At 39.7% G+C, this 14,672-nt stretch overlaps 1 protein-coding gene across 1 annotated transcript in view; it reads right to left on the bottom strand.

Moving 5' to 3' along the window:
• Positions 1-14,672, bottom strand: part of ANO2 (anoctamin 2) — a 357,148-nt gene that overhangs the window by 156,498 nt on the left and 185,978 nt on the right. Inside the window, exons 11-12 of the mRNA XM_032874339.1 lie at positions 7,212-7,346; positions 700-860 (exon numbers count right to left, since the gene is read on the bottom strand). Coding sequence (XP_032730230.1) covers positions 700-860; positions 7,212-7,346 — 296 coding nt within the window. The remainder of the gene's footprint in view (positions 1-699; positions 861-7,211; positions 7,347-14,672) is intronic.

The raw sequence follows: 14,672 nt of genomic DNA, 5'->3' as shown, positions 1-14,672 counted from the left end.
GGGTTATTATTCCAGGTTATTCCATCCACGTTTGTGAAAAAAAAGTGTGTGTGTGTGTGTGTGTGTGTGTGTGTGTTTATGGTCAGATGGCTATGGCCCAGAAAAAGTTTATTACCCTAATACTCTGGGGGTAAAGGGAGGAGAAGGAAAATGAAGGAACTATCTGTTCTTTCCTTCACAAATCCCTTTGGTGGAAATACTGAAAACACTACTCTGGCATTAAGTAAAATCTCTACTGTCTGTGTTCATGGTGTCCTGGAAATTGCACAGAATCTGCAGTCAGGAGATCAGGTTTGGATCCACTTCCTCCACCAGTGAACTGTGTGGCCATGGCAGTCTCCCCACTCCCTCTGAGTGTTATAGTGACTATCTATGACTACATATCTTAGTAGAGATAGCTGGAATGTCTTATGGGTGTGCTAGGGATTTGCATTGGTTCAAATTCTGAATAAAGCATACATGAGATTAATACAAGATTAACATCCTCTAATTTTTAAAAAAAAATATATAAAGCCAAGGAGAATGGTCTTAGTTCTATTCACAAACAGAAGTAAAAGAGAGAAAGCTATTGCCCCTAAAATACTTCTTGAGATATAAGGACTAAAAGACATAAATCAAAGGATACGGACTTCAGAGCATGGTCACTGCACCCATTTAAAGGCATCAGCAAAATAAGCAAGGTTCACGATAACCACTTACCCCACAGAGCCATGAAGATGGAGAAGACGACGGTGGCAGGGTTGTCAAATAGGTGGCTCGCCTTTGCCGTACCACAGGCTGAGCTGAGGTTCCAGTAGTCACAGGACTTGTCACACAGGGGACACATGGTGAAGGCATTCTGCTGGTCACACATCTCTTTGCTGCAGTAGAGAGAGGCTGCTGGGTCAAGAGGACATCAAGCCAGACCCACCCCAAGTAAATCACCCCAAGAACATCTCCCACTTCCAGGTCCGTGGCTGAGCTGATCAACTCCCACAGCGAGGTGTGTTAAAGACGTTGGAATTGGATCCTTTACCATGAGAGCATTATTCCTGTATTTTTATCAATGAAGTGGGTGGGCAACTTCTGAGGTACAGACCCCCTGTCACTAGGAGTGTCCTAACAGAAGATCGGTGAGCATCCATCAGAGATGTTGTACATTACATGGTGCTTTATAAAGCTCCTTCAAAATGTTTTGAGTCTAAGAGGTTGGTGGGGAGCACCAACAACTAGGAATCCATCACTTGTCAGAAGTTAGATTTCCCCCTTGTCATGCCTGTGCTTACAGGCGGTCTTCTTAAAGCCTACTGGCTGTCTCACAAATGTGTGAGACCTGGTCACAAGGAGAAGAAAATCCAAGTGTGTGGTTGGATCAACACAAGCTCTTACTTACAAGCCATGTGGAGAAGAATGGAGTCAGAGCTGGGTTGGAAGCCCCATCCCAAGTACATCAGGGCATGACCCTTTGTAGAAGGGGGATTAATAACCTCAGCCTAATAAGAACAATCTAAACCATGAAATGGGATGAGGGGGAATGGAAGAATAAAGTAAATTCTTCCAAAGCCTAGGTTCTATGATACTAATAGAGAGAAGCATGAGTCAAAAAAACCATTAGCTATATTCTAACCTATTCTCAGTATATTTCTATTTAGCGGACAAACGAATATAGTTCAAATTCCATTCACTCTGTAGGTGATTAGCTAGATCCAATAAATTCAGGCTTATATGAATGCCTGCAGATAAGAACCAAAGAACCACCAGCCCTAATTGGCTTCCCTAGTGTCCCTCCACACTACATATTGGTAGGAAAATGAATGAACTCATCACTCTGGTGTGTAATATTTCCCCGGGGGAATGGGTCGATGGTTAAGCTCATTGTTTGGGGGAACAGGGTGGAGAACTCAAGATTTCACGAAAATGAAGCATTGGCTGTTCTCACAGAGCAGCTGTGAGACACAGTCTCACGGACTGTGAGGAGACACAGTCATGAGGAGGAGCCAGGGGTCCTACACTGAAAACTACCACTGTGTTTCCTTTGGAAAGAGGCAGCAGAGGGCACTACAGAGCATGGCTGAAAAAGTGGGAGGCCATTGTCAGGGTCAGCCGGCTGGTACCCTAAGTGCTAAAGCAAGTGCTTAGATGAAAACCATAAATCAAGCAGTGCCTGGGTCCAGCTCCCCTTCATTAAGAAGATGAAGGGTTTTTCTGAGGGCTGTCACTGTCTGTCAAGTCCCGGCTTTCAGGCTTGTTTTTAAAGAACAATTAAGCCCACAGCAAGGAAAGGCCTTCTGCGTGAGAGAATGGAAACTCTACGTCTCTGAGAGTAAATCCTCATTCCTCCACTAACTTGCTGCTAAGCTCCCCATTGGCAAGTGTCAATACCAGTGACTCATTCACAACGACAATATTAATAGGAACATCTTAATAGTAAGTTCAGCCGTGCTGGTTTCACTTGGGCACATTCTTAATGGGTAACCAGACAGCAAGATTTATTCTAAGTCTTCGGGGTCAGACGAGTGTCCGCTGTATCACTGAGGACTCGTCACTATTTTCTGAGAGGAGAGTCCCCTCTTAGGAAACAGATTCACACAGAAACCTGTTGGTCTGTATAAATTAGAGTAAGGAGCTGTGGTTTTAAGCTGTGTCTGAGGACACGTAAGCTTCTCAGTCTTGCCCTTCAAATATGTGTGTCAGGAATAGCACTTTGTTGTTTGGGGCTTTTTTTTTTTTTTTTTTTTAACACATAGCCTTGAGGAAGGGATCATCTCTAACCAACTTAATCCTAATCAAAGCTAGTCAATGCTAAAATGTCAGGAATGAAAAAGTTTTAGCAACCAGCTACCAAAGTCCAGAGCACTTGGAACATAAGAGCTGCTTCAGTTATTGGCTTTACAATGGGGGGGACGGTCAACTATCAACCATTTGTACAAAATGGCGCTGCAGTCACATGGATACTCCCCAAATCATTTAAACTTGAAGTCAGAATGCTTTAGAGCTGTTAGGGTGTTCTGTTTGTTGATTTGTCTGTTTGATGTAAGCAATCTGAACAGAATTCTGGGGAAATTCTGCCTCGGGATGATATTAAAATGACTTTGTGGTTGCTTCTTGGCCTTTTGGCTAAGATCAAGTGTAAAACAACTTTGCGTTCTTGGAGAGAGGCTGCCTCTCTAGAGAAGGCTGCGAAGAGAAGCAGAAAGGTGAGGGAAGCTCAGCTAGAACTGAAATTGCATCTGGGTTACTCACTAGCTGCATCATCTGCGGATTTCTAGTTAGAAGCAACTGTAGCTATAAACCGAATGCTGTAGTTCTTCAGTCTATCATTTTCTCTAGAAAGCACAGGAAGGTTGATAAATGGCCAACAAGAGCTGAACCAGGACCCCAAAGTCAATGGTGTTCTTAATCAGTTAATCATTGCTCATAAGTTAGGTGATACAGGGCCATGCTTGCACAAAGGGAGGAGGTGCAACATGGGAATGATTCTAGAAATTTAGACACAGCATCTGCTATCAAGGTTTCAGACTAAGGTAACCATTTTTTTTTCCAACATGGTTTAGATCAATCAGCTTTTTTTTTAGTTGTTTTGTTTGTTTGTTTGTTTTTAAATCCTCTAGCCTTTCCTACCCATGTAAGCCAATGCCTAATAAATGGAACCAATCCTATAGTAAGTAGAGAAAAGTTCTATAGATGTATCATGCACATATGGAATTATTACTCATAAATGATATTTGTATTCATATATCAAAGTTGTCGGTGATAAAAGGTACCATTTAAAGTTCCACATAATGTAAATTTTCTGCTTTTGATATTGTCCTAAAGTTATATGAGACATAACCACTAGGGAAAATTGGATGAAGGGTACAGTGGGCCCCTTTGTACTATCTTCCTATTAATCTATAATGCTTATAAAACAAAACATTTTAAAAAATGATACATAGATAATAAATTTCAGGCTTAATGTCAAAATTAGAAACCTCTAAAGTAATCCTAGGAATGGTACAAGTTTTTAATCATGCTTAGGTGTGGCTGACATAAACAGATCCCAGAAGAGTATAAATTTGTTTAGATCCAGTATTGGGATTTAAAGACTATTCTTTTGTTGATAGGGAGTGGTATTTTATGAGTTTTCGTCAAGCCCATTGAGCCTGGATTTTTGATGGCTATATAATTATGATTAAAGGGCAGTTCTTTTAAAAATTCCTCATAATATACTTAAACAAGGAAGATGTAAATAATAGAAAAAAAATCACACCCCACCCTGAGTTTGAAGAGCCAACAACCAAAATTTCAGCTTTAAAACAGGCAACTTCAAACTTTTTTGACCATGAGCTATAATTTAAAAATAATCTTTTCCACCAGATTCCAGCATGCGAATACAAACATTCTCTCTCTCTCTCCCCACCATAAACGTATTTATATAGCTAAATAAAATCTCATGAAACAATACCTATTACTTCCTTCTTGTGATGAATACTAATACCGTATTTCATTCTACTCTATCCTATTTTAGCTCATTTAAAAGACAACCATTCAGGGGTGCCTGGGTGGCTTGGTTGGTTAAGCTACTGCCTCCGGCTCAGGTCATGATCCTGGAGTCCTGGTATCAAGTCCCACATCAGGCTCCCTGATGGGCGGGGAGTCTGCTTCTCCTTCTGACTTCTCCCCTCTCATGCTCTCTCTCTGCCTTTCTCTCATTCTCTCTCTCTCAAATGAATAAATAAAATCTTAAAAAAAAAAAAAAAAAGACAACCATTCAGCTGGTTCTCTAACCCCCTAATGGGTTGCTAGACATCGTGTGTGAAACATTACGCACTCTGACAGGTGAGAAGAGACATCTGCAGTGATAATGGTCACATTTCATGTCCACATATACCTGCATGTACATGACTGCATGTGTGCAGATATGTATTTCTCAGTACATGCAGACCATGGTCATTTCCAGCCACACAGTCCCTTTCATATGTATTCCCAAATGGGGAACCAAGGCATAAATTCTAAATCCCAATGTAAACGAGCACGCCGATGGCCCACCCTCTACCCTGGCACTAGCTCTCTATGCACAGTGGAGTTTTCCCTTGTGGATCAAGGGATCAAACTGGACAAGAGAAACATGGGAGCCATGTTTTCTGAGAAGGCAAGGCTTGGCTTGAAGCTGCTTGGCTGCCAAGGAGGATATGAACCTTCTGGGAGATGTCACATCTCAGGGGGGAAAGGGGGCAGTTGAGGTCAAGTTGTAACCCTGACAATTACTAGTTGCTGAAGTTGGACACGTTATATGACTGTAGCATCAATTTCTCCACCTCTGTTAGGTGAAAATAATACCAATCTAACAGGTTACAACCATTATCTCTATCTACAGGATCAAAGAAACTGATATCTGAGAAACACCCAGCCCCATGCCTGGCACAAGGAAGGCATTTGATAAGTATTAGTTGTTCCCTCATGCTAGATGGCCTGAGGAAGGCAAAACCTCCATCACATTTGTTGTGTCATGGTCCCAGAATCCCCAGTCAAAACACTGGGCAGTTGGTGCCAGGGTTTTACACCTAGAAATATCCAAACCCTTGTCTCTTACACTAAGTTATCTAGCTTTAAGTATCTAGCTTTAAGTATTTAAGTAGGTCTAAGTATTGACCATTGGTGAAAACCTTTCCTCAAAGAAGCCCAGCTCTTGGTCCTTTCTTCAGGACAGTCATTACTTCTTCCAACTCTAGTGGACACCCAGTCTGCCCAGTGTCCTCATCCACTGGGCTACTGAGGGAACATCCTTTTGGTAAAGAGTGATCCAGCCCCACAGCCACGACTATGGGCCCAGGGCCTCCACCCTCATCCAAAATGAGCCAACGGGGCTTTTGGAACCAATTAAAAAGAAAGCTCTAAGATACAACTTCCATGAGCTATTAGTAGAAGTGTCTACATCCAATGGAGAAAATCTGCAGTGAAACAAATACAAGAAAAAACCAGTAATGGGAGATAAACAGGAGTCCCTACTTCCATTGGCACCTAGGCTAGCCATACACCTGCCACTGTGTTCTCTGACACACCCCAGAATCCTTCTAATAAATTCCCCCTTTTTTTTTTTTTGCTTCAGCTAGTTGATGTTACATTTCTATCACTTGCAACTGAAAAAGTATTAAAATACATTAATCATGCTTTGGTTTTCGAGGATAGTGCTGAAGATAGTAAGAGATTTAAATGCCAAATATAAGTTAAGTGTCACTTGTACTTTATTTCTACATATGTTGATTCCTTCAACAATTATTTATTAATATTTTACTATGTGCCAAACATCATCTCCTGAATCCTTACAACAACATCACAAGGTACGTGTTATTATCACTATTTACAGCCAAGGGAAGGAAGACCTGGGGAGTGAACTATCTAGTCTTATAGCTAATATGTAATGCTCTCCATCCTAAAGGATGCTATTTTTTTGTGAGAGAGAGAGAGGAGAGAGCATGAGTTGTGTTGGGGGGACACTGAGGGAGAGGGAAAGAATTTGAAGTAGGCTGCATACAGCAGCATGAAGCTGGACACGGGGCTTGATTTTGTGACCCTGAGATCATGACCTGAGCCAAAATCAAGTCAGACGCTTAACCAACTAAGCCACCCGGCAGCCCAAGTATGCTATTTTTAAGTGCTTATATTCTTTGTAGGTTCTCTTTTCACCATAAGGACCAGGCTTTGTTCCATCTCTTGGCTCTCCAAGAGCCCCACCATGGGGCCTGTCACCTGCAGTTTCTGACTTCCTGAACCAGAGGTTGAGCCCCCCTCAGTTCCAGAGCTGCCTGCTTCTATGGATAGCCTCACAGCATTTTACCCCAACAGTGTTTGACCATATCAACATGTGATCTCTATCCAATGCCACTCACCGTTTCCTGCCTCAGGTCTTAGGAGAAACCAGAGAAAAAAGTAGTGAAGTTGAGAGGAAAATGCATTTCTCAGGCTTGGGTTTTTTCATCAGGTAGAATCTACTTGCCCACATCAGCCTCTAGCCCTGGAGAAGAGCTTAACTAGGAAAGGAAGGGAGTCATCCCCAGCAGGCTCTGAAGCCATTCCCAGACTCTGTAGTTCCCAGATCTGTCTCTGGAGGGAGGTTACGTGTGTGGTAAGGGGAGGAGAGAATAGAGGGTGAGGACTTTGGAAGGAAGCATGTGAACTGTACTTGCAACTGGAATGAAACCCCAAAGTACTGCCCAGTGGGAACTGAGGCTTTTTCTTTAAAAACATCTCACCTGGGAATATCTTCTTCCATTGTTGCACATCCATAAAGAAACACGATCACTCCAATTACAGAAGATGGAATGAGAAATGATGTATATAACCCCAGCCAGGCAAAATACAGTCCAATTTTTTCTCCAAAATACTTTCTGAAAAAGAAAGAAAATTGCAACACATATTAAGAACACCATATACTTCCTCCATTTCTGTTTGTTCTAAACCTGACAACGGGTCAGCATAAATAAAAAGAGATGGAAGTTACATGGCGCAAGAGGGACCTCAGCACAAAGAACTGGTCTCTTCCACTATGAATTACATTCCCTGGGAACCACACACACACACACACACACACCAGGGAATCCTGGCTATTCACATGAAATAGTCCCAAGAAGGAATCCAGTCCTAACAGCAAACTGAAAATAGGCCATACATTTTGGCATCTTTACCAGACAAACATGAGTAACACAACATCACCTCATGAGTACCGTAACCCACAGAAAAATACCTTTTCAAAACTTTGCTATGTGACTAAAACACACAAACAGGTGGGCATGCATACTTATGTATACAAACCATAAAACTCAGAAAAATGACTAGAAGAATTTTGGTAAAATATTAGCAATGGTTTCCTTAGCTGATGGGATTATGGATGGGTTTTATTTCTTTATTTTTTTACCTTTCTGCATTTTTTAAACTCTCTACTTTTTTATTATAAAATTAAATGAATTAATTTTATAATTAAAAAATTCTTTTAAAGAGAAAATTAACAAGCCATTATCTTTTTTGATCCCCAGGTCAGGAAGTTAGTAAGTTGTCACACTGTCTCTAAAAAGGAATTTTTCTTTTAAATAACTATTGGTGACAGGCACCTGAGTAGAAAAATACAAACCACAGAGAAACCGTGTATTTTCTTTCCCAAGAGGCTATGACATAAAACACAGGAGGGAAATGGGAGTGCAGCCCACTCTTTGATGTGAGGACAAAAGAATAAGAACAGTGAATTGAATCTATTTGTCCACTACCAAAGGGGCTGCTCTCACCTAGGATTCACACAATGGCAAGATAATGTGGCTTCCTCCCTAACAACAAGAGAAGTCGAGGTAATCTGTGACATTAAACTTTCCTTGAACCCATCATAGAGTGGAGACTACAAGGTAATCATGTGAAGTGAATATTTTTTTAAAAAGTGACAAGCACCTCCAAGGAAAATGGGACATGCAAACACTTTCAGGTTTGGCAGACCACAGAAGGAAAAGGCAGTTCAAAGAAAAAGATTAATCTTGTAAATTCTGAAAGGCTGAGTATAGGTTAGCATGATAGGTTAGAATAACTGGGAGCTCCAGACACAAGAGGGGTTTGCAGTCATTCATAAGATCCCAGCCAATGACCACCATCTGGTACTCATAAGGAGGGTAACGGGCAACATAGGAAACCGGAAAGGGCCTCTTTATTTGCAGAGGGGCATGGAAGCACACCCATCTCCCAAGACCATCTCTCATTCAAATCACTGAGTGATAAGGATCAGCAGTCTGATCTGGGGGAGGGGCAGGACAGAGGATAATATTCTATAATACCATAATACCATATATATAACTGAAGTGCCAGGAAGATTAAGAGAAAGAAGACAGAAGAAATATCTGAATGGATTATGGCTAAAAAATTTCCCAAAATTAATCCAAAACAACAAAACATAGATCTAAGAACCCAGAGAACCCCAACCAGAGTAAATATAAAAACAAAAACATTAACTTATACACCGAGACATATCATAATCACATCTGAAAAACAAAGATAGAAAATCTTTAATTAAGCTGGGATGGGAGGGAAAGATGGGAAAGGGAGGATATTATATGCAAAGGGACAAAGGTAAGACTTACAGCCAATTTCTTGGCAGAAACTATGCGAGCCAAAAGATAACAGGGTGACAACCTTAAAGTATGGAAGGGGGGGGTGGGAAAAACGGTCAACCCAGAATACTATATGAAACAGTGCTCCTGTGGGGATAAAATTAGTTCTTTGGAAGCCAAAAACTATCTTAGGTATTACAGTGGTTTTAGGTCTACCAAAGGGCCACAGAACATAAAGAGATATACAGATATATGTGGTATTAAAATTTCATGGAAGAAAGCAGTAATAGAAAAAAGGCAGAGTAACATTGGTAAAAATCAAAAATTGTGATGATGTCTTATGGAGTTTATAACATATATAGGAGTAGGACAACAACAACATCTATGATAGGAGAGGAAACTGAGAAATAGTGTTGGAATGCCCTTACCCAGGGTGTGAAATGGTATAATATTATTTTAAAGTAGAATGTGGTAAGTTAAAGGATTCTGTAAATCCTAGAGCAACCACTGAATTTTAAAAATAGGTAATAATTAACAGACTAAAATTGGAGATGAAATGGAACCATAAAATATATTCATTTGCAAAGAAGTCATGAAAAGAGGAAAAACAGAAAGAAACTACAGACAAAACAAATAGAAAACAAATAGTAAGGTGGTAGTTTTAAAATATAAATACATTATACAATGGAGTATTATGCCTCCATCAGAAAGGATGAATACCCAACTTTTGTATCAACATGGATGGGACTGGAGGAGATTATGCTAAGTGAAATAAGTCAAGCAGAGAGAGTCAATTTTATATGGCTTCACTTATTTGTGGAGCATAAGGAATATACGGAAGACACTGGGAGATGGAGAGGAGAAGTGAGTTGGGGAAATCGGAGAGGGAGATGAACCATTAGAGACTGTGGGCTCTGAGAAACAAACTGAGGGTTTTGGAGTGGAGGGGAGTAGAGGGTTGGGTGAGCTTGGTGGTGGGTATTAAGGAGGGCACGGATTGCATGGAGCACTAGGTGTGGTGCATAAACAATGTATCTTAGAACACTGAAAAAAATAAAATTAAATTTAAAAATATATATAAGTACATTAATGATAACAAATGTAAGCACACAAGAAACCCACTTTTATTATAAAGGCATATATGGAAAAAAGTAAAAAAATATATCATTCAAAAGGAAGCTGGGACACACAAAGACTTCTGAACAAAGAACATTACCTGGGATAAAGAAGCAGATCAATTAATGATAATATGGTAAACTCATTAAGAAGGCCTGTTAATCCTAAATGCATACAGTAAAATGTACAGATCAGCTGCATACATCAAAATACATACAATAAAAACTGAGAGAACTAAAAGGATGAAAAGACAAATTCTCAAGTATAAACTGGAGACATCAACACTTCCCTCTCAAGTAATGGAGAGAACAAGGAGACATAAAAAATCAGTAAGGACATAGAAGTCACTACAAACCAACTTGACCTAATTGACATGTATAGAATCATCTACTAAAGAGCAGAAAATACATTCTTTCCAATACACATTCACCAAGATGGTCCATATTCTGAGCTATAAAGCTAATCTAACAAATCTAAAGGGACTGAAGTAATGAAATTTTATTCTCTGAGCACAGTTAAGTTAAACTAAAAATCAACAGCAGAAAGGTATCTGAAAATATCTATAAATACTTGGAAATTAAACAACACCCATCCAAATAACCCAAAGAAAGGTCAATGAAGAAATAAAACGGGAAATTAGAAAGTAGTTTCAATTGAGTGAAAAGGAAAACACAACATCACCAAAAATTGTAGGATGCCATTAAAGCAATACTTAGAAATTTATAGCATTGAATACTTGTACTAACATAAGAAAGCTCTGAATCAATCATCTAAGCTTTCACTTCTACTAGAAAAAGAAGAACAAATTCAATCCAAAGCAAACAGAAGGAAAGAAATAATAAAGTGGGGAGCAGAGATCAGTGAGAATGAAAACAGAAAAAATATAAAGAAAGTCCATGAAACCAAAAGCTGGTTGTCTGACAGGATCCATAAAATTGATAAATGTTAGTCGGACTAATCAAGAAGATGAAAGACAAAACACAAATTACCAACATGGGGACTGAAAAAAGGGACATCATTACAGTTCCTATTTCCATGATCATGGGATACTATTAGCTGCCCCCTCATGGGTGCTCATCTTGCCTTCCCCTCCAGGCTACATTGCCTACCTCTGGAAGAAGAGTGGGGAACAGGAAGATAGGAGAGACATAAGACATAACAAACACAAACTGTCCTAGTGCTCTTGTCTTGATCGTCTTATTTAACTCCACTTTCAATGCTCACAACATCTTTTCCAGGTGAGGAAACAGAAGCTCTTTGGATAAACAGACTTGTCCAAGGTCACATGGCTAGTGATGGCAAGGCAAGCATTTGGTCCCTTGGCATTTGACCCCTCCATATGCTCTTGCCAGGATAACAACAGCAGTCATAGGGACTGAAATTTATTGAGAGCTGATTCTTTGCCAGGCTCTGTTCTAAGAAGATTCTAAATACTGTCTCATTTTTTTTAGTCCCCACAACTCTATGAGGTAGTATGCTATTATCTTCCATTTAGAGATGAAGAAACTGATGGACAAAAGTAGTACCCCAAGGTCACGTGGCTGGGAAGAAAGCAGAGACAAGATTCAAATTCAGCGAGGCTAACTGAGATTCCAACTCTCAAGATTCCTCCACAGTATACTGACTTCTAGGAGGGACTTAGGGAAGGGAAGGAAATGGCTGGGCAGGGGACATGCCCAGGGAAAATATGCTGAGTTAGAGAAAGACAGATCATAGCTACCTATTCATCCTCCATCCCCTGCCATGTTCTCATGTTTTTTCCAGCTCTGAAACCAGACCACCAAAGCATCCCATCTGAGGTACTCTGCCATTCAGAGACAGAAGATTTCCCTGACCAGTCTATTAACCCATAAAATCTACAAATCTTTTCTCCTGTTGCTTTCCAGGTTTATGCTTGAGGAACTGATCTGGTAACTTAAACCTCACTGGGGTACTTCGTCACTTCTTCCAGGAAAGGAATTACATTTCAAGCTTTATGGAAACAATGCCTTCACCCCTTAAAGGAAGGGAGAGAATATTTTGGGGAGTTCTTTTAACTGTTCCACATAAGTAATTTACTCCTCTTTTTACCATAAAATCATCAATGGCCGGAAGGGTAGACAGGAAGCCTGAACACAGAGCCCAGATACCTTGCAAAGGAAGCGAGCGAGGTCAAAATCCATTAGGGTAAGAACAGATGAAACAAAGAAGGAAAAGGAGTCAGTTATGCCATTTAAGAGCAACAGCTTAGTTGTGAAAAATTCGGATGCCTTCAGGAACCAGGCAGGAAACATAAATGACCAAAGCAGGCCAAGCACGACCAATCATAGCATCTCCAGTGGAATAGGAGAGGGCTTATTTCTATCTACAGGGACCAGTAACTACTCAGCTCCAGCAGTCCTGGGAGACATGTGAGAAAAAAAGACCAGTATTGCCAGATCCCACAATTTTCCAAGAAAAGCTGGAAATCTGTATTTCTCCTAATTTTTCAATGTTGGCAACTAATTCAACTGGGAAAAAAAAATGTACAGGCCAAACAAAAAATTCAAGGGCTATGGGATATTAATTGTCTATGGGATATCAGCAGGTGTCCTCTCTGGTATAGCAGAGGTTCCAGAACAGGGGCTCTGGAGTGGGGAGAGGAGGCATGAATGTGCCCTCTGCTGTTTCCCACCTTGGGAAAGTCTTTCCACCTCTCTAAGCTTCATTTTCTTTCCATTTAAAAATATGTTAATGTGAAAATGAAATGAGCAAGGTCTAGGACACAATAAGCAAGTAATAAATGTTAACCACTGCGGATGATACTTATTCTAAAAACCCACATGGTCTACTACATTAAAATGGAAAACTTCTGCTCATCAAATGGTACGGTTAGGTGAGTAAAAAGACAGGTCAAAGAATAGTTAAAAAAATTATTTGTATACATTGACTTGTATTTGGAATACATAAAGAACTTCTAGAGATGAATATGAATTAGGAATCCAACAGAAAAATAAGCAAAAGACTTTAAGGAACTCTTCATTAAAAAGATAACCAATTGGGATGCCTGTGTGGCTCAGTCATTTAAGCATCCAACTCTTGATTTCGACCCACATCATGATCTCAGGGTTGTGAAATCAAGCTCTGTGACGGGCTTTATGTGCTTAAGATTCTCTCTCCCTTTCCCTCTGCCCCTCTCCCCCAAAAAAGATACCCAATTGACCAGTAAAATATGAAAATGTACTCAACTTTTCTCATCATCAGATCATCAGGGAAAAGCAAATGAAATCACAACACAATAAGTCTGTATAGTCAAGAGAATGGTAAAAACGAAAAAGAGGGAAAATACCAAGTCTTGGCCAAATGTGGAGAAACCAGAAATGCTCCCACAGTGCAGGTGGCATGTATATTGGTAGATCTACTCTGGGAAAACTGATGGGTAATATCTACTACAGCTGAACCTGGGCATCCCCAATGATGCAACAACTCTCTTCCTAAGTATGTGCTCAACAGAAATGCATACATGCACATTGAGAGACACGGAACAGCAGCACTATCTATGATAGCCCCAGACTGGAAACCCCATAAATGGCTATAAAACCCCATAAATGCCTACAAGCAATAAAGTGGATAAATATGTTGTGTTATAGTTGCCCAATGGAATGTTATACAGCAATGGGAATGAACACATTACAAGAACATGCAACAATATGGATAAATCTCATCAACACAATGTTGAGCAAAAGAAGTCACACACTAAAAACTATATATATTTAATTATTCTATTTATATCTATGTAAAGTCAAAAACAAAATAGCTGTGCTAGAAGTCCAGATAGTAGTGTTAATCATATTCTTTCTTGATCTAGGTACTAGTTGTATGGGTATGTTCAGTTTGCAAAAATTCAGCAAGTATCTGTCTATAGGTATATTATATTTTGATTTTAAATGGCTTCATCTTTAAATTTTTATTATTTTTTTTTACTTGAGAGTAGTTGATACACTAAGCTATGTTAGTTTCAGGTATAAAACAGTGACTCAACAAGTTTCAACATTATGCTATGCTCACCACAGTGTAGCTACCATCTGTCACCACACCATGCTATTACAATACCATTGACTATACCTTATGCTGTGTCTTTTATTCCTGTGACTTACCCATCTCATAACTGGAAGCAGGAGGTATGGAACCTATACCTCCCGCTTGCCTTCACTCATTTTGTGCACACTCCCAATAGCAACCATCAGTTTGCTTTCTGTGTTAATAGGTCTGTTTCTGTTGTTTGTTTATTCATTTTTTTTTAGATTCCACATATAAGAGAAATCATACTGTACTTGTCTTTCTCAGTCTGACTTATTTTGATTAGCATAATATCCTTTATGTCCATCCATGTTGTTGCAAATGGCAAAAATCTCATCTTTTTTAATGGTTATATAATATTCCATGATACATCCCACACATACACACATATACATATATATAGCACATCTTCCTATCTATTCATCTATCAATGGACTCTTACGTTGCTTCCATAGCTTGGCTACTATAAATAAT

The sequence above is a fragment of the Lontra canadensis genome, unplaced genomic scaffold (genome assembly GCF_010015895.1).
Source record: "Lontra canadensis isolate GAN:19392208 unplaced genomic scaffold, GSC_riverotter_1.0 scaffold53, whole genome shotgun sequence".
In the NCBI taxonomy this organism is placed as follows: Eukaryota; Metazoa; Chordata; class Mammalia; order Carnivora; family Mustelidae; genus Lontra; species Lontra canadensis.
This window is presented reverse-complemented; position numbering and strand designations above follow the sequence as displayed.